This window comes from Myotis lucifugus, unplaced genomic scaffold (assembly GCF_000147115.1).
Source record: "Myotis lucifugus unplaced genomic scaffold, Myoluc2.0 scaffold_18, whole genome shotgun sequence".
NCBI classification, from domain to species: Eukaryota; Metazoa; Chordata; class Mammalia; order Chiroptera; family Vespertilionidae; genus Myotis; species Myotis lucifugus.
Genome location: NW_005871066.1, coordinates 199,190 through 222,351, shown reverse-complemented (window position 1 = coordinate 222,351; position 23,162 = coordinate 199,190). Strand labels below are relative to the sequence as shown.

The 23,162-nt window shown below is 48.2% G+C and overlaps 1 protein-coding gene across 5 annotated transcripts in view; it reads right to left on the bottom strand.

Annotated features, from left to right (window-relative positions):
• IMMP2L (inner mitochondrial membrane peptidase subunit 2) overlaps positions 1-23,162 on the bottom strand; it is a 462,659-nt gene that overhangs the window by 399,693 nt on the left and 39,804 nt on the right. For 4 of the 5 annotated variants that reach the window (XM_006085318.3, XM_023751027.1, XM_023751028.1 and 1 more), the window contains exons 3-4: positions 19,969-20,105; positions 2,316-2,419 (exon numbers count right to left, since the gene is read on the bottom strand). In XM_006085318.3, the coding sequence (XP_006085380.1) occupies positions 2,316-2,419; positions 19,969-20,103 (239 nt within the window). In that variant the 5' untranslated portion in view covers positions 20,104-20,105. Of the gene's footprint in view, positions 1-1,512; positions 1,667-2,315; positions 2,420-19,968; positions 20,106-23,162 lie in introns of those variants that run through there. The other variant, XM_023751026.1, reaches the window with a different exon arrangement.

The following is a 23,162-nucleotide window of genomic DNA, read 5'->3' as shown; positions in this document are numbered from 1 at the left end:
GAATATTAATGTTCATTATATAGTATAAAGTGAAAATAGGTTAAAAACAATATGTAAATATATTTTTGTTTAAAAACATGTGTTTAAATATGTATATTACATATACACACGTGTAGATAAAGCAAATAGTCAGTGTTTTCTGACATGAATTAAATGTATATTATGAACATTAATCAAACCAATGTCAATCTTTTCAAATGAAGCAGTCCCTAAAATATGTGAACATATAAAGACATGTTTAGAAAGCACTTTTGCTCACAAAACTTGATACTTTAAATGGTATCTTTAAAATGTATTTTTATTGATCTCAGAGAGAAATGGAGAGGGGGAGAGAGAGAAACATCAATGATGAGAGAGAATCATCCATCAGCTACCTCCCACATGCCCCACACTGGGGATCAAGCCCGCAACCTGGGCATGTGCCCTGACCAGGAATTGAACCGTGACCTCCCAGTTCATAGGTCAACGCTCAACCACTGAGCCACGCCGACCGGGCTAAATGGTACCATTTAGAGTATTACATCATGCTAAAGAATGTTGAAAGCAACACTATTTAATTATTTGTTGTTAAATATAACGCCCTTAACTAAGCATTCTTCTCTATAAGTAGCTCCTGCTAGCAACAAGCATTACGAAGGAAAATCTGTTATTTGTACAAGACAGATATAGCACATAATTAACTCATTAAGAATACAGTTCAACCACAGTAGCTAGTTTATCACATCAACATCAGTTGGAATGTACTGTGCTTGAAATTAATTTATATAATAAATATCAATCGCTTTACTGTTTACACAGAAGAGCAGTCTCATTTTTCCTGCCCCTCAGCAGTCTATGATAAGCCAGGATAATTTTATGAGCCTTGCAACCCTGAACTTCAAGGAGCCATTTTTCCCCCCAATCACCTGTTCAGATTCACTTGCTTAGAGACAGTCAGCAAGTTTCTAAAGGAAAAAAACAATGACAACTGTCTGCGGACAGTGACCTCCCTCACTCGGCGGCGTCCTCTCCATCCCCAACTGAGTGAGGATGTGGCCTTGCCCAACCAGAGGCACGAGAACCATGAGCTGGGCCAGGCTAACCCGCCGGGGAAGGACGCCAGCGAGGTCGCAAAGCCAGGGCCCTGAAGGGCAGACCCCCGCCTGCTCCGAGGGGAGGTGCGTGTTGCAGCAAGCGCTCAAGGACACGGGGAGCTTCCAATCCCCATGGGGGGGGGGGGTGCGGGGTGCGGGGAGCCTGCCATCCAGAACACACTCTAGTGTATTCATCCCATGAGTCCCTCACCAGGTCCAGTGCGTGTACCTTCACGCGAATCCTGGCCCAACAGACTCCCTGAGCCACACGTACACGATACCTGTTTCCACAAGGCACCAGCCGGAGGGGAGTGTGAACAAGTCGATGCCGGTTTTGCTTTCACCGAACAGTTATAAATCATGCCCGCCGAGAATCGGGCCTCCCAATTCGAGAATCAGAAACACAAAATGGAGGCCTGCACCCAGCGGTGGGATTGGACTGTTGTTAACATAAATGACAAGAAGGGCTCCATCAACTGCTACCCCAGTGCACCAGCTGGCATCGCAGGGAACCACACTAAGCCATTTCTACAAGTGGCTGAAGCCAGAAGAAATAAGGCAGGTTCTGTCGCAGGCTTCTCGGCGAGAATTCCCTTTAAAACAAACAAACAGAAAAATCTCGACTCTCAGCCCGCCAGGCATGTGCTGGGCGGGTACGATATCACTGTGGATCACACACAGCTGGCACTCCTTCTCTTCCCAGGACGGGAGTGCAATGCCTGTTCCTGACCAGTTCTCCTACTTTCACAGGGAAACAGCGCCACCTTTTGGTCCCAAGCAAAAGCCTCCAGCCTGCCAGCCTCCGAAACCTCCTTTTTCCAGTTAAATCACTCAGAGAGGCCACTGGATTTCACATCACAATGATCCTAGGAATATCCTGTCCCTACACAAATGCATAAAACATGAGCATCAGAGGTTGCCTCCAAGATGCAAAATTTCTAAATAATTCAAACTAATTCCAAACATATACACTCTAAGTCTTCAATATAATAACTTCCAATCAACACTTCATTAAACGCATTTTACCAAATCCAAGTAGGTCAACCAGTGGATACATTTTAAATGTAAAAGAAAACCCCTTTTATATAGCATTGTTACATTTCAAAATTGATTTTTTAAAACGCATCACATTTTAAATGTACCTATTAATTTAATAGTTGGCGATATGGTATTAGCGGCAGATTCCCAGTTCAAGGAGGCTGTCATGTATGAACACACACAGTACGTTCCTGGGCTACTTACACCAATGACACAATGTCACCACGTTGGACTTCAAAGTTCCTCACTTTCCAGTGGTTCAGAAGCACCACGTCAGACGACTGGCTCCCTCCAGGATTCAACGAGGGCTGCAAACAGGGAGAGAGACACATCCGTCATGCGAGTTTCTCCATCTCCATGGCTCCTGCACGTCTTAGCTCTGTGCAGTGCAATAACACATCTCCAACTCAGTCGCTTTCAGCAAAGTGCTGCTCTAACACAACTGCGAATGATGAGTTTCCGGAAGGCCACCGGGGTTCGTCACGGGGGAACCAGGAGAAAATGGAAAGGGAAAATGTGGGTGTTCAAATGTCTCCTAACTCCAGGAAAGAGGCGTGGAACGCCTGCGGGAGGACTGAGGAGGCAGGAGGAAGAAGCGAGTCACCCTCCCAAGAGAAGACAGGGAGGAGCGAAGCCCACAGCGGTGGTGGCACTGTGGCACCTGGAAAAGAATGATCGCAAATGGGCCCGAAGAGGCCCCGGAACAAGGGGAGGGAGCAGAAGACACAGACACGCCAGCTGAGCTTGTCCACCAGAGGCTTCGGGGCTCTTAGACGTCATGAGGGGGAGCATCCATTTCTGTGGGGGGAGGGGCCAAACCTCAACCGAGGCTCCCCCTTCGCCAATGGTGGCAGCGGGAGAGGATGACACAACCAGAGCACCAGGATGGACGCCAGGAAGACAGTGGGCGCCAGACCACGGCCAGTCCCTGGACAGAGTGCCCGTCTCTGTCCTTAAAGATACCTGGAATCAGCTGTCGAGTTTCTACAAAGCAGATGTGGGCACCACTGGAAATTCGGGGGGGGGGGGTATCATGACCTTGTTTTTGACTCCCCGGGCTTTCCGTGTCCACACCTACCAGTTATCCTGGGATAGCTCAGGCAGACCCAGGGCTTCTACAACTCCCTTACGGGTGACGCCTAAACATCTCCATCTTCAGTTGGTAATCCCTGCTAATCGTTTCACTTGACTGTGAAATAAAATTCAATGCAATCGGGTAAGATTTTCCCACCTGGCCAGTGTGGCTCAATGGTTGAGCGTCAACCTAGGAACCAGGAGGTCACAGTTCAATTTCCCTGGGTTGCAGGCTCAATCCCTCGTAGGGGGTGTGCAGGAGGTGGCCAATCAATGATTCTCATCTTTGATGTCTCGCTCTCTCCCTTTCTCTCTGAAATCAATAAAAATATATTTTAAAAATAAAATTTTCAATTTCCTACCAAAAAATAAAAGTTTTCTTCCTTATTTTTTCACATTCTATATACCATCTTCCCAGTCAACCAGCTTAAAATCATGGTTATTATTTTTACTTCATAGCTAACCAGTCACAAAGCTAAAGGGTTGTTTTTTATTCATAACTTCTTTCACAAAACAATAATGACCTCTACTACCTACACACCAATATTTCCTGTTCTCTGTGTTTTTAAAATTCTGTCTATAAGCAACTGTATTAATTTCACATCCACTATATTGATTTTATAACCTAATAAGTTGCAGTCCAGAGTGCTAAACTCATAGTTTTAGATGACTCTTCCTCAACCATTGTCCTATGAAGGTTGCTTTCTTGCCCCAGAATTTTCTACCTTTAGTTCATTCATCTCTGTCTTTTGAATTCTTTTCCTAGAAAATCTCATCAATATTCTCAATTGCAAATACTACCCATATCCCAATGGCTCATCAGTCAGCACCTGGAAGACATGTTGAATTTTTATAAAGGAAACAGCAGAGTTGTCTCTTGCCCTTCCTCTCCTCCACAAGGTGAACTGAACCCTCCCCTCCCCCCTAACCCCCGCCACCCATGCCCCCTAGCAAGGCTAGTGAAGGCCAATGACAGTCCTGGAAACCTGCTCATGGGAATCCGCCTACACACGACTCCTTCACTCAGCACAGGCAGAAATCACGTCTTACCCGTCTCTGTGCGCCCAGGAGAGTGGCTGGGAAACAGTCCTGATAAACTGTAAAGTCTGGAAGAGGAAAGGTCCTTGAAAAGCACCTTAAATAAGATGGTCTGTCAGCAGTGTACCTTATCCAAACAACGTATACGTCCCTTTCCATGAAAACACATCCCGGATACGTCTAGTCAGAAAACTTTTTGGTTTCGCATCAAGTTAGGCCATTTAAGGACTGGGAATGAAGTTGAGCAGGGCTTTCTTACTATCCATGATGAAATAAAATGAATCACAACAGAATGTCTTCTTTACTGTTCACTTATGAATATGAACAAGTGAATACGACTAACACGTATCATGAAGAAAGCTTTCTTGAATTGGAAAACTAGTCTACAGCACCATAAACCTACACTTCTTTGCACTTCAATTACACAATTCAAAAAGAAAAAGCACTTCATTTCCTGAGTTTTCTAAGCCAACTTTTGAGAAGAGAATGTGCTAACTTCAAAATGAAAAACTTACAGGCAGAATTAAGAAGACATCATTTGGATGGTGCCATTTTAGAAAAATGAGTAAACCATGTTATTACTTAGAAATTGTACATCTTGCTTCCTTGTGTGGGAATGGCAGTTTATGCTTCCAACAGAGCAAGCAATCTTCTCAAATCAAAGGCGTCATAAACAAGCATCTAAATCGACAAGCATACACTTCGGGGACCAATGTAAGCACAGAGCCCTGACTCTCCTGTTGTGCTGTCAACACTTTACTTCCTAGATCCCAGAGATGACATCAAAACTACAACCACTTACATAATAAAGTTTGGAAGTTACAAAGCTCAGGGAGTATTGAATCTCGGAGTTTCTACCTGTATTTCAAAATGCAAGACTGAGTTGAATGTTCCTGCTCATGGTCAAAGGGATTCCCAGGAGTGACTGGAAAAAGACAAAATCACGGGAATTACCAACAAAGAACAAACCCAGGCTGACAGAGGCTCTGCCCTCTTTTCTCCATGACTTCGTCCTCGAAATCTACTCCTCTGCTTCCACTGTGCAACACTCAGGGCAGAAACCTAACTCGGTTGTGTTACGGCCAAAGGTGATCCTGAGTGGGGGGATGAAAGGATTGAGAAAAGACAGACAAGAGAATGAAATCTAGGTCTCGGTGGGACGCTGCTCCCTGATGAGGAGACAGCGCCGGCGCCCATAAGCCGTGTCTTTACTTTATAGTAGATGCCACGAGGCCAAGTAGGGGCGTGATCAAGTTGTTTACAGCATTCTCGTGAGTTTCATCCCCACTCAACTACATGCACCTGAACTCTAGCACAAGGCACATGGGGCCACGTGTTTGGACCATAGGTTCAAGCTTACAACCACAGCCGTTGGCTATGATTGCTGGGAGGGCCCCGCCCTCTAGCTGGGACTTGCACATGGCAACGAGAAGACCCTGTCCTTTCATTAGTCCGAGGCTTGAACCTGGCCAAGACACTGTAGCCGAGCCCCACACGGTTGAGCATCAACCTATGAACCAGGAGGTCAGGGTTCAATTCCCAGTCAAGGCACATGCCCAGGTTGCAGGCTCCATCCCCAGTGGGGGGCATGCAGGAGGCAGCTGATCAATGATTCTCTCTCATCGTTAATGTTTCTTTTTTTTTCATGTTTCTATCTTTCTATCCCTCTCTCTTCCTCTCTGAAATCAATAAAAATATATTCTAATCTTACATAATAAAAGGCTAATATGGAAATTGACCAAACAGCAGAACTACCGGTCGCTACGATGCACACTGACCACCAGGGGGCAGACATTCAACACAGGAGCTGCCCCCTGGTGGTCAGTGCACTCCCACAGGGGGGAGCGCCGCTCAGCCAGAAGCCAGGCTCACAGCTGGAGAGCGCAGCAGTGGTGGCGGCAGCAGCGCTAAGGATATGCGACTCATGGTTTAGGCTCCCATGCAGGGAGCAGGCCTAAGCTGTCAGTCGGACATCCCCTGAGGGCCCCCGGACTGCGAGAGGGCATAGGCTGGGCTAAGGGACACACCCCCCCCCCCCCACCCAAGTACACAAATGTCAAGCACCAGGACTCTAGTAAATAAATAAATAAAACTTTTAAAAATCTAACTTCTGATCTTCAGTTGATGAGAAAATGATTTTCATTTTCTTCCTTTTGGGGGGAAAAATTTAAGTTATATAAAAAGAAAGTGACTGTATGCTTTGCTCTGACCTAGTATTATATTGTTCACTCTAAGAAAGTCAGGAGATTTCAACAGATATTAATAAGTTATGCTAAAGCTAGAAATAGATATGAAGCCTGCTTCTGAAACAGTGCAAACAAAAGCTGGGCTCCATGCTATCTCCAATCAGAGATTTTGCTGAAGGCTTATTCCTCCTACAAACAAACATTATTGTTGGGGTACCCTAAATTCTCAGCTGTGTCTAAGTTGAAATCATTGGGCAGTCTGGGGGGAATTTATGCCTTGGTTTAGAAAAATGAAACTCCCCTAGAGAATAAAACAGAGACATAATGGATGTTTTACCTTGTAAGATTTAGCCCAGTTATCAATCAGTAAGTGATATTATTCCACTAGTTTTGACTCTCTATAAATTTCATATTAATCATTTCTCTTATCCTTTTTTTAATTAAAAAGTTCATAGCCACCCTAGCTGGTTTGGCTCAGTGGATAGAGTGTCGGCCTGCGGACTGAAAGGTCCCAGGTTCGATTCCGGTCGAGGGCATGTGCCTGGGTTGCGGGCACGTCCCCAGTGGGAGATGTGCAGGAGGCAGCTGGTCGATGTTTCTCTCTCATCGATGTTTCTAACTCTCTATCTCTCTCCCTTCCTCTCTGTAAAAAATCAATAAAATATATATTAAAAAAAAAAGTTCATAGCCACCCTAGCTGGTTTGGCTCAGTGGATAGAGCGTCGGCCTGCGGACTGAAGGGTCCCAGGTTCAATTCCAGTCAAGGGCACATGCCCGGTTGCAGGCTGGATCCCCAGTGAGGGGCGTGGAGGAGGCAGCAGATCAATGATTCTCTCATCATTGATGTTTCTCTCTCTTTCCCTTTCCCTTCCTCTCTCTGAAATCAATATATATTTAAAGTTCACAGCCTACAATTTGCTACACAGTCTACTGGCGCAAGCTGGTTTGAACCTCACTTCTCTGGGAGCAATTCTTCCAACTGTTCACATATAAAGAGCACCCCCGCCCTGCCTAGATACAATCCAAGATGTTTCACTTAAATTGTGTGCTTTTCAAGGAGCTGGTTGCCAAGGGCTGCCGTGAGGAACCGAGAGTAGCCCTCAGCCTCCTTTTGAAGAGCCATTATCTTAGAGAAATGCTTGCAGTGGCCGGGAGGGGTGGGGGTGGAGGCTCTGAGTTACAGTAAGAGGAGAAACTGAAACAGTACTATTTGTTTCAAACTTCCCGCCTGCAGAAAGTGTATCCTCTGATTACAGAAACATTCTCATTATCAGATGCCACGCTTCTGAAGGCTTGCGGAGAGAATGGCCTAAAACACCATCTCCCTTCGCTTGCTGTTCTCGGTCTCCGCTGTTGGCGTGGCTTCTGGAATTCTCGGCGTGGCTTCCCCAGGAGAGCGCGATCAGAGGGGCTGGGCTGCACCCAGTCTGCACGTAGCTCTGAGCTGGGAACGGAGCACTCCTCTCCGTCAACGCTGCTCATCGCCCTGGCCCCTTAACCCTGACCCCTTACAATGACCACCCACCTAATTCAAAAATTATTCAACCTGCGAGGTGATTAAAACCTAGTCACGCACACATTACACTGGAGTACCGGGAGGAGAAATTCAAACCACAGGGCACTGTGGGAAATTTATGCTTATTAAGTCTCAGGTACATCTGGCTCTTCAAGAATAAGTGTGGAATAATGGGCTCCTCACACCTGCTCCAGCTCCCAGGGCTCCCCACGGAGCACCTGGCCTTGTCACCAGCTTCCCATTAGGAGCGCATCTTCCCAGAGTCACTCCAGGCTCTGTCCTGGCCGGGTCACCCCCACCGACCAGACAGCCCGCAGCCTCCATCTGCCCACCTGGGGGGACCCGGGCAGGTCCCACCTGAGCTGGAACAGAAACAGATGCTTCACTCGTCCAGCTTAGAGGGCAGCAGAGAACAAGGATCCCTTCGCCGAGGCAGCCTTGAAGCTGTAAAACTCATTCCTACTCTCACCCATTCATCCCTTCGCCCTTGAAAGTCCCCTCAATTCCAACTCCTATGCACTGCACTTCCCACGGGGACTCTTCACCCCTGAAAACCCACGTGGGGATCTAATCACATTTCTTCAGAGGGTTTAAGAGCTTTTCTTAGGGAATAAGCTTTATTCAGGTGGTGTAGACCCGGGGAAGGGGGTGGGTAGAGGCTGGGTAGAGGGGAATTAGAGGGGTAACGGGAGACATCTGTAATGCTATCAGCAATTAAAAATACACAGAAAGAAAAACTGGAGGGAGCAGAATTTGAGGCCAAACGCTGGCTCTAACAGGTCACACCCAGCATGTCCCACCTCCTGTACCTTACGGCTTTAGCTCTGTGTTAATACTTTCATTTATTACAGCTTTATTATGTATTTTTAATAAATAATGACTTTAACATAGTCACAGTACTATCATCAGACTCAACAAAGTTAACAAGAATTCACAATAAAGCCCCTGTTCCCTCTTTAAAAAAATAAAATAAATAAACTTTGTTCGAATCTCATCCCCTTAGTTACAGACTTATGGTTCTCTTCCTCCTTTTGACATTTCTGCAGGAAATTTTATTCACATAAAAATAAGTTGTATTTTTATAGATAATAAATTTCTTAATTTTTCTTTGAAAAGCAAGCCTTTCAAGCTATGTTAATAAAGATTTTCAATGGACATCTACCCTATTCATTTAAATTGAAAGTACAGTGAGTTGCTGATTTTTCATCCTCCTCATCTTTAATTGTATTTCCTGTGTACTGTGGAGGTTTACGGCCACTCTCATGTATTGCTGTACAAATAAAAATCCGTATAAACTATTTAAAAGGTAATGTGCTTAAATGTATCTTAAAGCCTTTAAAATGGGCTCTCCTTAGAGCTGGAAATGTCCTATTTAGAAAGTTATCCTAAGGAAATAATAAAAAATATGTGCAAAGATGTTCATCATATAACATGTATAATAGGCAAATGGTTGAGCCAACCTAAATAGCAATAATGGGAAACAGATTAAATTAGCAATGGTGAAACCATATGATCTATGGGTAGTAAAGCCATTCTAAAGAACAAACTAAACTGATGAACAAAATAGACCCAGAGACATAGAAGCATGGAACAGACTGTCCAACCTCAGAGGGAAGGCGGGGGTGGGTGGGTGGCTCGCTGAGAAGAAATTAACCAAACAACTTGTATGCATATATGCATAACCCATGGACACAGACAGGAGGGTGGGGAGGGCCTGGGCAGGGGCAGGCTGGAGAGGAAGGTCAATGGGGGAAGAAGGAGGACAAATGAAATACTTTCAACAATAAAGATTTAAAAAAAACACTTTCGGGAGAAAACCACATTGCAGAAAATATTTAAGGATAAGTGGATATGTTTCTCAAAATAAATCAGGTTAAAATGTGAGCAATAAAAAAATAATTGCTGTCATCCAATTTGGAGAAGGAAAAAGCTAAAGGAGGGAAGAATATTGTGCAGAAAAGGATGAGAAGACTTGATAATGGTTTCAAAATGCAAACTTTGACGTCGAAAACCTTGGCTTAAATCTGCAGAGTCGTCAACAAATTAATGCTTCGGCTCCACTTCTTCATCTGAGACATGGCTCAGTAACAGCACCCTCACCACAGGGCTGTGGGACAGGAAGTTGTTATATTTAAAGTGAATATTGTTCTATGGTATCTGGAACACAGGGATCATTCAATACTTTTTATTTGAACTATAATATCTTTAAAATAACTAATTCTGGAAGGTGATCAAGATTACTTTTATTTTGTGTACTTTTCTAGATTTTCCAATCAATACACAATGCTTTAGAGCAGCGGTTCTCAACCTGTGGGTCGCGACCCCTTTGGCGGTGGAACGACCCTTTCACAGGGGTGGCCTAAGACCATCCTGCATATCAGATATTTACACTACAATTCATAACAGTAGCAACATGACAGTTATGAAGTAGCAACGAAAATTATTTTATGGTTGGGTCACAACATGAGGAACTGTATTTAAAGGGCCAGAAGGTTGAGAACCACTGCTTTAGAGTAAAAACAAAGCACTTGTTGTTGTTTTTTAAAGGGGAAAAGCATCTTACTTTTAGATCCTGTTATGAAAAATGTATTCCAAGTCTGCTTTCTTCCTGGGCAAGGTCTTTCATGGCTAAGCAGCCCTTTAATTGAGATCGCTCGACTGGAAGGCTAAAACCTACACGCGGTCGAGCACTGCCGTTAAACACGTGTGTGGTGCTTTCTTGCTAACAACACAGATAGTGAAATAGCTGCTCAAGTTAATAGTTCACATTAATCGTGACCAGAAACAGATCCTGTATAATTCATGACATGTAAACATTATATAAACAAACATTTCTACATAAGAACAAGACAGATTGCTGTTTGCAGTACAAGCTGCATGGATGCATGTATACACTGTCAAAGCCTTAACTTCCTCATCAAACCGAACAGGGCTTTCTGTCCACGGGGAGTCCTTCTCCAGCGCCCAGAGGAAACCCCCCTTCTCTCTGATGTGTCCTCCTGACTGGGAGAAAAGTTCACGGTGAGCCTGGCCCACGGGGCCTATGAACCAGGAGGTCAAGGTTAGATTCCGGTCAGGGCACAGGCCCGGATTGTGGGCTCAATCCCCAGTAGGGGGCGTGCAGGAGGCAGCTGATCCATGATTCTCTCTCATCATTGATGTTTCTATTTCTCTCTCCTTCTCCCTTCCTCTCTGGAATCAATAAAAATATATATGTTTTAAAAAGTCCATGGTGAGATGTGTAGCAACAGAAAGGAAGTGGTTCATCAAATAAAAAGGCTTTTAGGAGGCTGTCCGGATGATTTCTCCAGATGTGCACAACTCAACGAGGCCACCTTCCCCAACACTGCCATCGCTTAACGCCACTCGTGCAATGTCTCCTCATTATTGACTTTGATGCTGCATCACGTGGAAGAAAAAAACAGCCCCGTTGTAGCAGTACCAATATGTATCAATAGAAATGGTGCCCATGGGACCCCGAAGGACATGAACCAAAGCTCTCAGAATTAAAGGGCTCAACTGTGTAGGGAAAGCACTGTGGCAATGAAAGAGACAACACCGCATATCCTCCTATTACTTACCCACTGCTACAAAACAAACTCAAGCAACACTAACTCCACACCCCAACACAAAAGCCCAACACATGTATCGCTCTTGATTCTGCACTGCAGGCTGTGCTCCGCTAGGCGGTTGGTTAGTCAGCGACTCCAGTCTGAGGTCGCTGGGCAGCTGCAGTCACAGGGACGTTGCAGTGATCACTCACCCACGGTCTCGGCATCACATATGCCAGTTGCTCTAAATACAAAAGTGTGGGAAGCCGCCCATTGTCTTCACTAGCAGAGAAGTGTAAACAAGGATCCCGAAACGCTGGTGAACCTTGAGCCCTGGCAAGGGCCAGAGCTATGCACCGACTGTCTAGTCCAGACAATGGGGGCTCAAGCTATTTCCTGACCAAATAATTTCAGAGTAAATCTTTCTAATATTAACTGACCTTTAAGATAGTCTGTCTGTTACCACAATTACCTGCCTAAGAGCTAGATGCGTATCCAAAATTGAATAAAAGGTTGGCAAGGCCTGGGCACCAGGGGAAGTCTTTTCTCCTGCACTGGGCTTGCCCGCCTGGCCCCCAATATTTCCAAATTATTATTTCTTGTCTCGTCTCTTTCATTTGCGTGCGGCCCTTCTCCAGATCCTGAACCCTGAGCCACATGGGACTGGGCTTTCACACAAAAGGATCTGAAACCTCTATTAATGACAGGCTGCAGAATGACATAAAACAGGCAACATCCTAATGGGCAAACGCCTCAGGTGAGACTTTTGAGCCAAAGGTAATTTGGGAGGAGAGCACCTGGGGAAGCCGATGAAGCGTCAGCATTGCCTCGCAGCTGCCTGCAAAGTCAGCCCAGCCCCGGAGGTGACGGGCACGGAGCCCAGCATCTGAGACAAGGCGGTGCGTGCCCACCTGTGCTCCTGGCACCTTGGAAGTCCAAGCCCGGCAGGTAGCAGAGCCCTCCCTGATTCCGCGTGCAGTTCTGGCGCGTAAAACACAATACGTCTCTTTTCTAGAGAGTCTATTTGCATCGAACGCCTCAGAATTGAAAATGACAGTTATGGTCCATAATAACCGTTGAATATTAAGCCCACGGGAGGATTCAATTTTTTAATAGAATACAATAAATAAACGTGGCAGAGAAAGAGAGCGCAAGCCTCTTTGTTTGCTTCCCTGACAGCACATTTCATTTTAAACTCAGCGGGAAATGAGAGAATGACTAGAGCCAGGTGGGAGCCTGGGAGGGTTATTGCGGACGGTTTCTCTGGGATCACCTGCAGGTCGCGGAAAGGCAAGGCGGTGGGGAACCGAGGAACGCGCGTTGGTGGTGAATAAAGACCTGGGTGCTGACGAAACCCTGTCCCCCTCCCGTTCTCTAATTTCCTCACACACTCTGCAGGCCTCCTTCTCTGCAGTCGGGGCGAGAGGCAGGACTGCGCAGCGGTGTTTCCAAGCAAGTCCCCTCTGGCTGTGCACAATGAAAGGGGAAGGTGATGCACTGGATAGAACGATGTAGCAACGCAGCAAAAACAGGGCGATGTGCTTCCTGCCAGTTCTTTCCCTGACTCTGTGAAGTGTGAGATGGTGAGGGCCGACGTCGAAGGGACCCTGCTGCGGGCACTCACTCAAATCAAGTCCCAAGGCTGGGGCAAGTCCAAAAGCCATTCCCAGCCGCCTGCTCACTCCGACAGCCTCTGTGGCCCAGAGCTGCCCAGGTGAATAACTGCATCCCACCGGCTCCCCTTCTCGCTGGAGTTGCCACCATGTGCGCTATCCGGCTCCATTTCCTGAGTGACACTAAGGCTGAGTGATGTGGCCCTGCTTCTACTGCCGCGGTTCTCAACCTGTGGGTCGCGACCCCTTTGGGGGTCGAACGACCCTTTCACAGGGGTCGCCTAAGACCATCGGAAAACACATATATAACCATCTATTGTTTTTATGATTAATCACTATGCTTAATTATGTTCAATTTGTAACAATGAAAATACATCCTACATAACAGATATTTACATGACGATTCATAACAGTAGCAAAACTACAGTTATGAAGTAGCAACGAAAATGATTTTATGGTTGGGGGTCACCACAACATGAGGAGCTGTATGAAAGGGTCGCGGCATTAGGAAGGTTGAGAACCACTGTTCTACTGTAAGAAAGAAGGCCCTTGCACAGTGGCCTTTCGCAGCCAGTAGGAGGCATCAGGCGCCCTGAGGGGAAGGGCCGTGGGGATGGTCATTCACCAGCAATTCCTGCCGCCACCCTGGGGCAGAGCGTGGCCCAGGGCGTCGCTCATCCACCCAGAGGCCTGCCCACACTGCTGTGTTTTAAAAAACAAATGTTTTACAAACTCCTATTTCCCAATGAATTGCAGCCTCAAAGACTTTGTTTTCATGTCTGACTTCCCTTCATCGAGCTGGACTGCCCCACGCGATCGGTCTAGCAGACCCTCATGAGCTGTAAATCGATCCTGGAAGCCTGAGCCACAGAAAGGACCGTGGGCAGTGAGGTGGGAGGCGAGTGTGGCTCCGTGCGGGACCTCGCGGAGTTCCGCACAGACCTGTCACCGGCCAAGGGAGGCCCCACCGCGGGGACCCTCCACCAGAGCCCTCCCTGTCCTGTCCCCTCCTCACCGGGCTCTGGGCCACTCTCCTGCCACCCCTCCCGGTGTCTCCTCCATCACCCAACTCATCTCCCTTCTTTCCTTTCCTCTCCCTCCGTCTCTGCGGCATCCTTTTCCTTGCTTCCTGCTTTTCTGCCCTCCTTTCATACTTTTCAACCCGCGGAGAAGAAGATGCTCCCAGGCATGCAGCGCCCTCCTGCCGCAGAGCAGACCCACCAGCCCCACACACTGCGGGAATGGCAGGCCTCCACCGCCACAGAGGCGGGCACGTGCCCTGCGGGTGCAGGGCTTCCAGAGACCTCCACGCCCTGCCAGCTCGTCTAGTACGCGCATCATTAGATAAATGTGAGGACGGGACTTCTTTCCAACATTCTGTGAAACCCCGGAGTCTACAGCATGTTCCGCTCATCAAAGCTGCGCAGCAGAAAAGATGTCCCCCACCATGCTGCATTCATCATTAACCACACCTCACCCCTGCAATTTCTCCTCCTGTTCCCCCACCATGCTGCATTCATCATTAGCCACACCTCACCAGGGCAATTTCTCCTCCTAGTTTTAAGTAAGGCTTAGTGATATCCCCTGAAATGTAAATAAATTATCTAGTATCCTTAGAAGCAGTCTAAAATCCCTGAAGTATAGTCATGACCATGGTAAATACACATTTTTCCCTTTCTTCCCCACATAGCCTATCCTCTTTTATTCTGAAAATGGCACCCAACCCTTCCTCTGAGAAAGGTCACCCCTGGGTCACCCTGGAAACCCATGAAACAATGTGATTCAAACAGATGCTGCGGACCTCTCACTCAGCCCAGCCTGGGTGAGGAGCGCACACCTGCCCGTGCCAGGCCCCTCACGGCGCCCTCGCCTGCTGGCCAGAGCTGACCAGTCTTCGCACGGGTCAGGGTGCAGGACCTGAGCTGAATGATCCCAGGCCCTCCCCAAGATTTCTCAAAGGGAAGTGCAGACATGAGCAGAGCCCTCCCCCGGGCGGTGGTGGCACTGGGCACCTGGAGGCCTGGCAGCTGCCAGCAGCCCTGCGCCTGCGTGGGGAAGGAGGCCGGTCTGAGGGACACAGCCAAAATGCAGACAGAGCAGCCGGTGGGAGCAGAGAAGACCAGGCCACGGGCAGCACTCGGGCCCTGGCTCCACCTCCCCTGATGGTGGCCACCCTCCCGCCGTCCTCCTGGTACAGAATAAACCTCCCGATTTATCTCCCGTCTGTCTAGAGCAATTCAAGCTGCTTGTCTGTAGCCACAGCCAAGGAAACTCTACATAGGCTATCAAACAAACAGCAAGGTAACAAATGTGAATTCTTGGGAGTGAGGTCCAGGAATACGGGAAGAGATCAGGCTGACATTCAAGGACGACTCTACGTAACACTTTCTTCCTAAGGCAATCCATTCCTAACACTGTTTAGTGAATGTAGTAACTGTCCTCTTCATGGCAGCCACGACGACGGGTGTTCAGTGGGTAAACTGGGGCTAAACAGGTGAAGACTGGGGCACTCCGATGGCCATGGGACCCTCTGGAATATCGGCTCCTAGGCCAGCAGGCCACGTGTTCTGGGAAAGTCCACCTTGGGAGAGCTAGCGATGGTGGTGTGGCCAGGCACCACGAAGGAAACAGGAGAAAATCACTATTAACGTGACTGTCGGTTACCAAAGGGATGGATCCAAAGAGACCCCAGGAACCCAAAACAGACCTGCGTGCTAGGGGACAAGGCAGTTTTCATCTCATAGGAAGATTCGAACTCAAAAGTTCCACCAAGAAAGCCTAGCCTTCCCTAAGGATGGGGTCCAAGGCGAGACTGCCAGGGATTCAAAGCCGGAGAGGCAGGTATGTGAACCCCACTCCGTGCTAAATGCAGCAAGCAGCATGGAGGAAGAGAGCCGTGCACCGGAAACCCCTCCTCCTGTCCCCTGCAGTGCACTGTTCTTACTTTCTTTCTTTTTGAATATATTTTTATTGATTTCAGAGCGAGGAAGGGAGAGGGAGAGATAGAAACATCAATGATGAGAGAGAATCATGGATCGGCTGCCTCCTGCACGCCCCACATTGGGGATCGAGCCTGCAACCCGGGCATGTGCCCTGACCAGGAATCCAACTGTGACCTCCTGGTTCATAGGTCAATGCTCAACCACTGAGCCATTCCAGCTAGGGCAATATTTTTACTTTCTTTTTTATTTTTATTATTTTTTAAGGGAGCCCACTGTATAGGACAGTGATGGCGAACCTTTTCAGCTTGGCGTGTCAGCATTTTGAAAAACCCTAACTTTGGTGCCGTGTCACATATAGAAATTTTTTTATCTTTGCAAACATAGTAAAACAAAGACTTATATTTTTGGTATTTATTTTATATATTTAAATGCCATTTAACAAAGGAAAATCAACCAAAAAAAATGAGTTCCTGTGTCACCTCTGACACGCGTGTCATAGGTTCGCCATCACTGGTATAGAACATATTTGGCAATGATACATCGGATAAAGGGTTAATCTCCAAAATATATAAGGAAATCATACAACTTAACAAAAGGAAGACAAACAATCCAATTAAAAATGGGGAAAGGACCTAAATAGACATTTCTCACATACAGATGGCCAAGAGACATATGAAAAAATGTTCAAAGTCACTGATCATCAGAGAGAAGTAAATTAAAACGACAATGAGGTATCACCTCCCACCTGCCAGAATGGCTACCATCAACAAATCAACAAATGACAAGTGCTGGAGAGGATGTGGAGAAAAAGGAACCCTCATGCACTGCTGGTGGGAATGCAGACTGGTGCAGCCACTATGGAAGACAGTATGGAGTTTCCTCAAAAAATTAAATATGGAACTGCCATTTGACCCACTGATCCCATTTCTAGAAATATATCCAAAGAAACCAGAAAAACCCATCAGAAAGAACATATGCACCCCTGTGTTCATAGCAGCACAATTCACCATAGCTAAGATCTGGAAACAGCCCAAGTGCCCATCCATAGATGAAGTGGATAAAAAAAAACAAAAACTGGTTCATTCACACCAGGGAATACTATGCAGCTGTGAAAAAGAAGGATCTCTCACCCTTTGGGGCAGCATGGAGGGACCTGGAGAGTATCTGCTCAGTGAAGTAAGCCAGTCAGAGAAAGACAAATACCACATGATCTCACTCATATGTGGAATCTAATGAACAAAATAAACTGATGAACCAATAAATACAAAGACAGAAACATGGAACAGATGGCGGAACCTCAGAGGGAAAGTGGGGGGGGGAGGGCGGCTGTTGGGTGGGCGGGAGGCACTTTTTTTTTTTTTAATCCTCACCTGTCAGGGAGAGTGGAAGAGAGAGAGAAAGACAGAGAGTAACATGGATGTGCGAGAAACACATCTATCGGTTGCCTCCTGCATGAGGACCAAACAGGGCTCGAGCCAGGAAGGAGCCTGCAACCCAGGCACATGCCCTTGACCGGAATCGAACCCGGGTCCCCTGGGCCCGCAGGCGGACGCTCTATGCTCTGGGCCAAACGAGCCTGGGCTGGAGGAGTCCTCACTAGTCTCTAACTCTCTTCACCTGAACGTACCCCCGCCACCCGCCTCCAGGAACTGCGGCTGGACAGGGCAGCACGAGGGTCCGAGAGGAGCTAAGCGGTAACTGACGGGTAAGTGACCAGGTCACCAGGACCGCGACGCGGGCAGGCGGCTTGGAAAACTGCAGCAAAGGGGGTCAGTGGAGCCTCGTGCGCCCGGCGCCTGGGTCTGTCTCCGGCTTCAACGTGTTTGGACGGACAGACCCAGGGACGCCCTTCTTCCGCCTCCGACCCCCCCAGCGTCTCCACCTCCAGCACCACCTCCCAGACCAGCCGCCACCCCACTGTTTCCACCTTCACTCCTGTCGCCCATCACCCACCGGCCCCGAAGGCGGCACCGTGACCCCACCAGGTGGAGGCCCGGCACCCCGGCCCCGCCTCTGCGGCCGGCACCCACCTCCCTCTGGGCTTGTTTCCACCGCGAGTTGGGGGAGAAGGAGCGCAGGCCCCGAGCATCTCAAAGCTGCAAACGCAGCCGTGGCGCCTGCTCCTCGGACAGGAGCCCCCGGGATGGTGGGCTGACGCTCTGGCTGATGCTCAGGCCGCCATGGAAGGCCCTGGCCTCGGAGCGGAACCGGACCCAGGCCCTTCGGGGCTGCTGCCCTGGTTCTCCCCGCACAGACCCTCCGCACTGACCTGCCTGAGCTCCGCACAAACCCTCCGCGCTGACTTCCGGAAGAACCACTTCCGGGGCAGGAGGTGAGCCTCCTGAGGAATAGGGGCAGCACCTGCCTCAGCCCCGCACAGATCCTCCGCGCTGACTTCCGGCAGAACCACTTCCGGGGCGGGAGGTGAGCCTCCTGGAGAAGAGGGGCAGCACCTGCCTCAGTCCCGCAGGCTGCGCCCCGGCCGGGCTGGGCAGCGTCTCTTCTCGAGGCTCCCCCTCAGCACAGCCAGGAGCCTGAGGAGCCCGGAGGCCTGGGAGGCCCTGCACCCCCTGGGGTCTGGCTTTTGCCTGAGCCTCTCCCCGAAACTGCTAGTCATTCTTTTTCTTTTTATAAAACTGATTTCAGAAGGGCAGGGAGAGAGAGCTAGAAACATCAATCATGAGAGAGAATCATGGATCGGCTGCCTCCTGCACGCCCCCCACTGGGGATGGAATCTGCAACCCAGGCCTGTGCCCTAGACTGGAGTCCAACCTGGGCCCCTTCAGTCCACAGGCCAACGCTCTCCAGTGGTTCTCAACCTTCTGGCCCTTTACATTCAGTTCCTCATGTTGTGACCCACCCATAGAATTATTTTCGTTGCTACTTCGTAACTGTAATGTTGCTACTGTTATGAATCGTCATGTAAATATCTGATGTTCAGGATGGTCTTAGGCGACCCCTGTGAAAGGGTCGTTCGGCCGCCAAAGGGGTCTCGACCCAGAGGTTGAGAACCGCTGGCATAGTGCATGAACTTACACCAAGCCAGCATCCAGCCACAGAAGCAACAAACCCACTACAAACTCAAAGGCTCCTTCCCTGCATGACCGTGAGGCCCCAGACAGCACCCAAGGACAGTCATGGTTCCTCTAAGTCAGCCCAGGAGACGCCGGCATTAACCGTCGGAGGTCTCCACTCCCCGTCTGGTAACTGAAGTGTGGCCGGCACCGAAAGAACCCTCTACGACCTGGCACCCGGGCTCCAGGCTGGGACCTTCTACCTACTGGGTGTACAGCTCAACAGAGTGCTGACTCTGGCCCAAACCCAGCCTGCATCTGCACTAATAATTTGGTCTTAAAAAGATATTTAGGTATAGATTCAAATATAGAGAACTAAAATGGCTTAAAATCCCAAGCAGATACACAAAATACGACATCATTCAGTAACATTTCTTTAGAACCTCCATTTACGCCCTGGCCGGGTGGCTCAGTTGGATGGAGCATCCTCCTCCCATGCACCAAAAGGTTGTGGGTTTGAGTCCCAGTCATGGCACATACCTAGGAGCTGACCTATGTTTCTCTCTCCCTCTCTCTCTCTCCCTCTCTTTCTTTCTCTCTCTTTCTTTGTCTCAAATCAATAAACTATCTAGGGGGGAGGATAAAAAAAAACTTATTTAGAATCTCCATTTACAATTCCTAAAAAGATATATAGAGAGGTAGACAGATACAGATAACAATCCGGTAATTATTTTTCTTCGCCTCTCCTCTGATTGTGAGTTACATTGGAAAAACCTTATTAAAAAAGTCAGGAAAGTTAAACCTCAAGATCTTTGTATAGCCTTTCAGGTCCCAGCACAGAAGTGACACAGAGAAACCGCGTCTCCAGTGCTTGAGAGAGAGTGACACATGTGCTGTGAGAATGAAGGCGCATTCACTGTCACCTGCATGGATGCTCCCTCCACTCGCGCCACGCAGGCCACCCGATCGAGGAAGGTCACGGCCACCGGCACCGCCACGAAGAAGCCTTTACAGAAGGCCTTGAAGTACCGTCTCACCCAGCCTTGAGCCGGCGCCATACCTGCCAACACAGAGAAAGACAAGGATGAAACTAAGTATCAAACAAATATCAAAAACGGTGGAAAAGAAAGACGCAAAAAGCAGCACCAGAAAAAATAAGAGTTTAAGGAGAAGCCACCTCATCTCAATATATTTCACACACGTCCCTGTAACCACTGGAATAAACGTGATTTAAAATCCCAGAGGGAAACGCGTTCACTCTGGGTAACTTTTCAGTAGCTCAAGTCCACTTGATAACTTCCGTGGAAAATGTTTCCTCACAAAGCAACAGGTACAGGGAAAAAAAGCAAACCCTTTCCTGTGGCTGAGGATTCCGATGAAGTGCTCCTCGTACCCTCACCTGTTCTCTTCCACATAATAGAAGTTTCAATGAGACACTTCAGTGGCTGCCCAGCCTCCCTTGCAGCTATGTGTGACCATGTGAGACCAGGTTTGATGAATGGCGTATGAGCAGAAGTGACATACTCCCACATTGCACCCTTATAAGGAGCATGCCCTCCCTTTCCTGTTGCTCATTTCATGATACTGAGGTGGTGATAGGAGCAGGAGTGGCCTTCTCAAGTTAAAGGTGGCAGCCCGGCCAGCATGGCTCAGTGGTTGAGTATCAACCTTGAACCAGGAGGTCACGGTTCAATTCCTGGTCAGGGCATATGCCCAGGTTGCAGGCTTGATCACCAATGGGGGTGTGCAGGAGGCAGCCAATCAATGATTCTCTCTCATCATTGATGGTTCTATCTCTCCCTCTCCCTTCCTGTCTGAAATCAATAAAAATATGTTTTTTAAAATTACATATGGCAGAGCTACAGAATAAAGGGGTCCCAAGTCCCCAGTGCTGTGGAGGCCCTATAATTGACCTGCAGCATTAAATGAGAGACAAATCACTCTCCATCATTCAAAAACTCTTCCTAAACACCACTGTATATTTTCTATATAAATGTATATGTACATATGAAAGTAAGTAAAACTATATCACTTGTATTACTGTTTTAATCCTTCAACAAACACCTGATGTCACTTGTATAGTTACTCAAGTTTAGAGAGAGACTGGGGAAAAAAGCAGGCTTATCAAACGGCTAAGAGCGGTGAATTCCGGATGCTGGGAATTCCGGATGCAGAGGGTGACTACTTTCTTCTTTGAATGTCTGTTGGTTTCTGACATTTTTTTTAAAAATATATATTTTATTGATATTTTACGGAGAGGAAGGGAAAGGGATAGAGAGTTAGAAACACCGATGAGAGAGAAACATCGATCAGCTGCCTCCTGCACACCCCCCAATGGGGATGTGCCTGCAAGCAAGGTACATCCCCTTGACCGGAATTGAACCTGGGACCCCCCCAGTCTGCAGGCCCACGCTCTATCCACTGAGCCAAACCGGTTAGGGCTGGTTTCTGACATTTAAAGAGGAAGGAGAGGTCACCCTAGGACATGGGTGGGCAAACTTTTTGACTCGAGGGCCACAATGGGTTCTTAAACTGGACCGGAGGGCCGGAACAAAAGCATGGATGGAGTGTTTGTGTGAACTAATATAAATTCAAAGTAAACATCATTACATAAAAGGGTACGGTCTCTTTTTTTTTTTAGTTTTATTCATTTCAAATGGGCTGGATCCGGCCCGAGGGCCGTAGTTTGCCCACAGCTGCCCTAGGAAGTCCCGCTGGTATACAGATGCTATGGGGTGAGGCCAGCCTCTTCCCATCCCAGCAATGAGCCCACCTCCTCAGTGCACTCTCTCCCCAGCTCTCGGCAGAACCAAGCCCCCGGGGAAGGATTTCCCCACTCGAGCCGCGATCAGTCTATTTCACCGACGGTGTTAAGTGGCCATCGCAGGCCAGGACGGGCACGGCCTGTTTCTGACAGCTTCCTGAGATCTGAACTCAGACACCCTGACTTTCTGCTCGCCCACAGTAAGCGCTTTCCTTCACGCAGGAGAAAAACCCTGACAGCTCCCATCTCAGCGAGCCTGAGGGCGTCCCTGTTTCAGGGAGTCGGCAGCCGGCTTTGACCACGCGAGCCTGGGCTTGCTGAAGCAGTAAAGCCAAATGTGTTCACCGGTCGGGTCACATAGGCTTAGACACTGGAGGATTTAGACTCAAAAAAAAAAGGGGGACAGGACAGATGCAAATTGGATAACAGGCTTCTGTCCACCTGTGGTTCTTAGAACAAAAGCAGCACGTGACCGAGTGAAAGACCAGACGTGTTCTCCCTGCGGCTCCCAGGGCCCTGCACGCACAGGCCTTCGTCCATAGCCGGGGACACCAGCAGATCAACACTGGGGACGCGTTCCCGTGGGAGAATGCCACGGCGTCCCTGCTAGGACGCAGCATGCACGACGGCAGTATAAATTTTTAAAAAATTAACAGAAGTTACGTAACAGAATTCTGAGCCTCCCCCTCTTCCCCATGTGCAGTCCGCTCCACACTGCCTCTCCCTGTGGTCACTGTGACCCCAGGACAGAGCCCAGCGGTGACGGTCGGGGGCCGAGGTGGCCCAGATCCAGCTGCCTGTCTGACCGGCTCACTCTGGGCCTGTTTCCTCATCCGTAACCTCATCCATAAACAGAAAGGCACTGGCTGCCATTCCGAAGGTCCTCTCTGTGCCCAGCATCCTGCATTTCTATCCATTTCCTATCGTTTCTCCTTGGCGCCTGCAGATACTAACACAGAGAAAAGCGCTCCCACTACGAATAGATACAAAGTCGCCTTTTAGGTTTGAGATGTTAAGTTTCAAAAAGAGAAAAGACTTTGCTTTTATTTTTTTTAATATATTTTTATTGATTTCAGAGAAAAAGGGAGAGAGAGAAAGAGATAGAAACATCAGTGATGAGAGAGAATCGTTAATTGGCTGCCTCCTACATACCCCCCACAGGGGATCGAGGCCACAACCCGGGCATGTGCCCTGACCAGAAATCGAACCCTGACCTCCCAGTTCATAGGTCGACATTTAACCACTGAGCCACACTGGCCGGGCAAGACTTTGCTTTTATGAAACAACTAGTTTAAAAGGGAAACAAAGAAGCTGGAACTGCGCACAGGAGTATGTTAAACACGAGAGGGACAA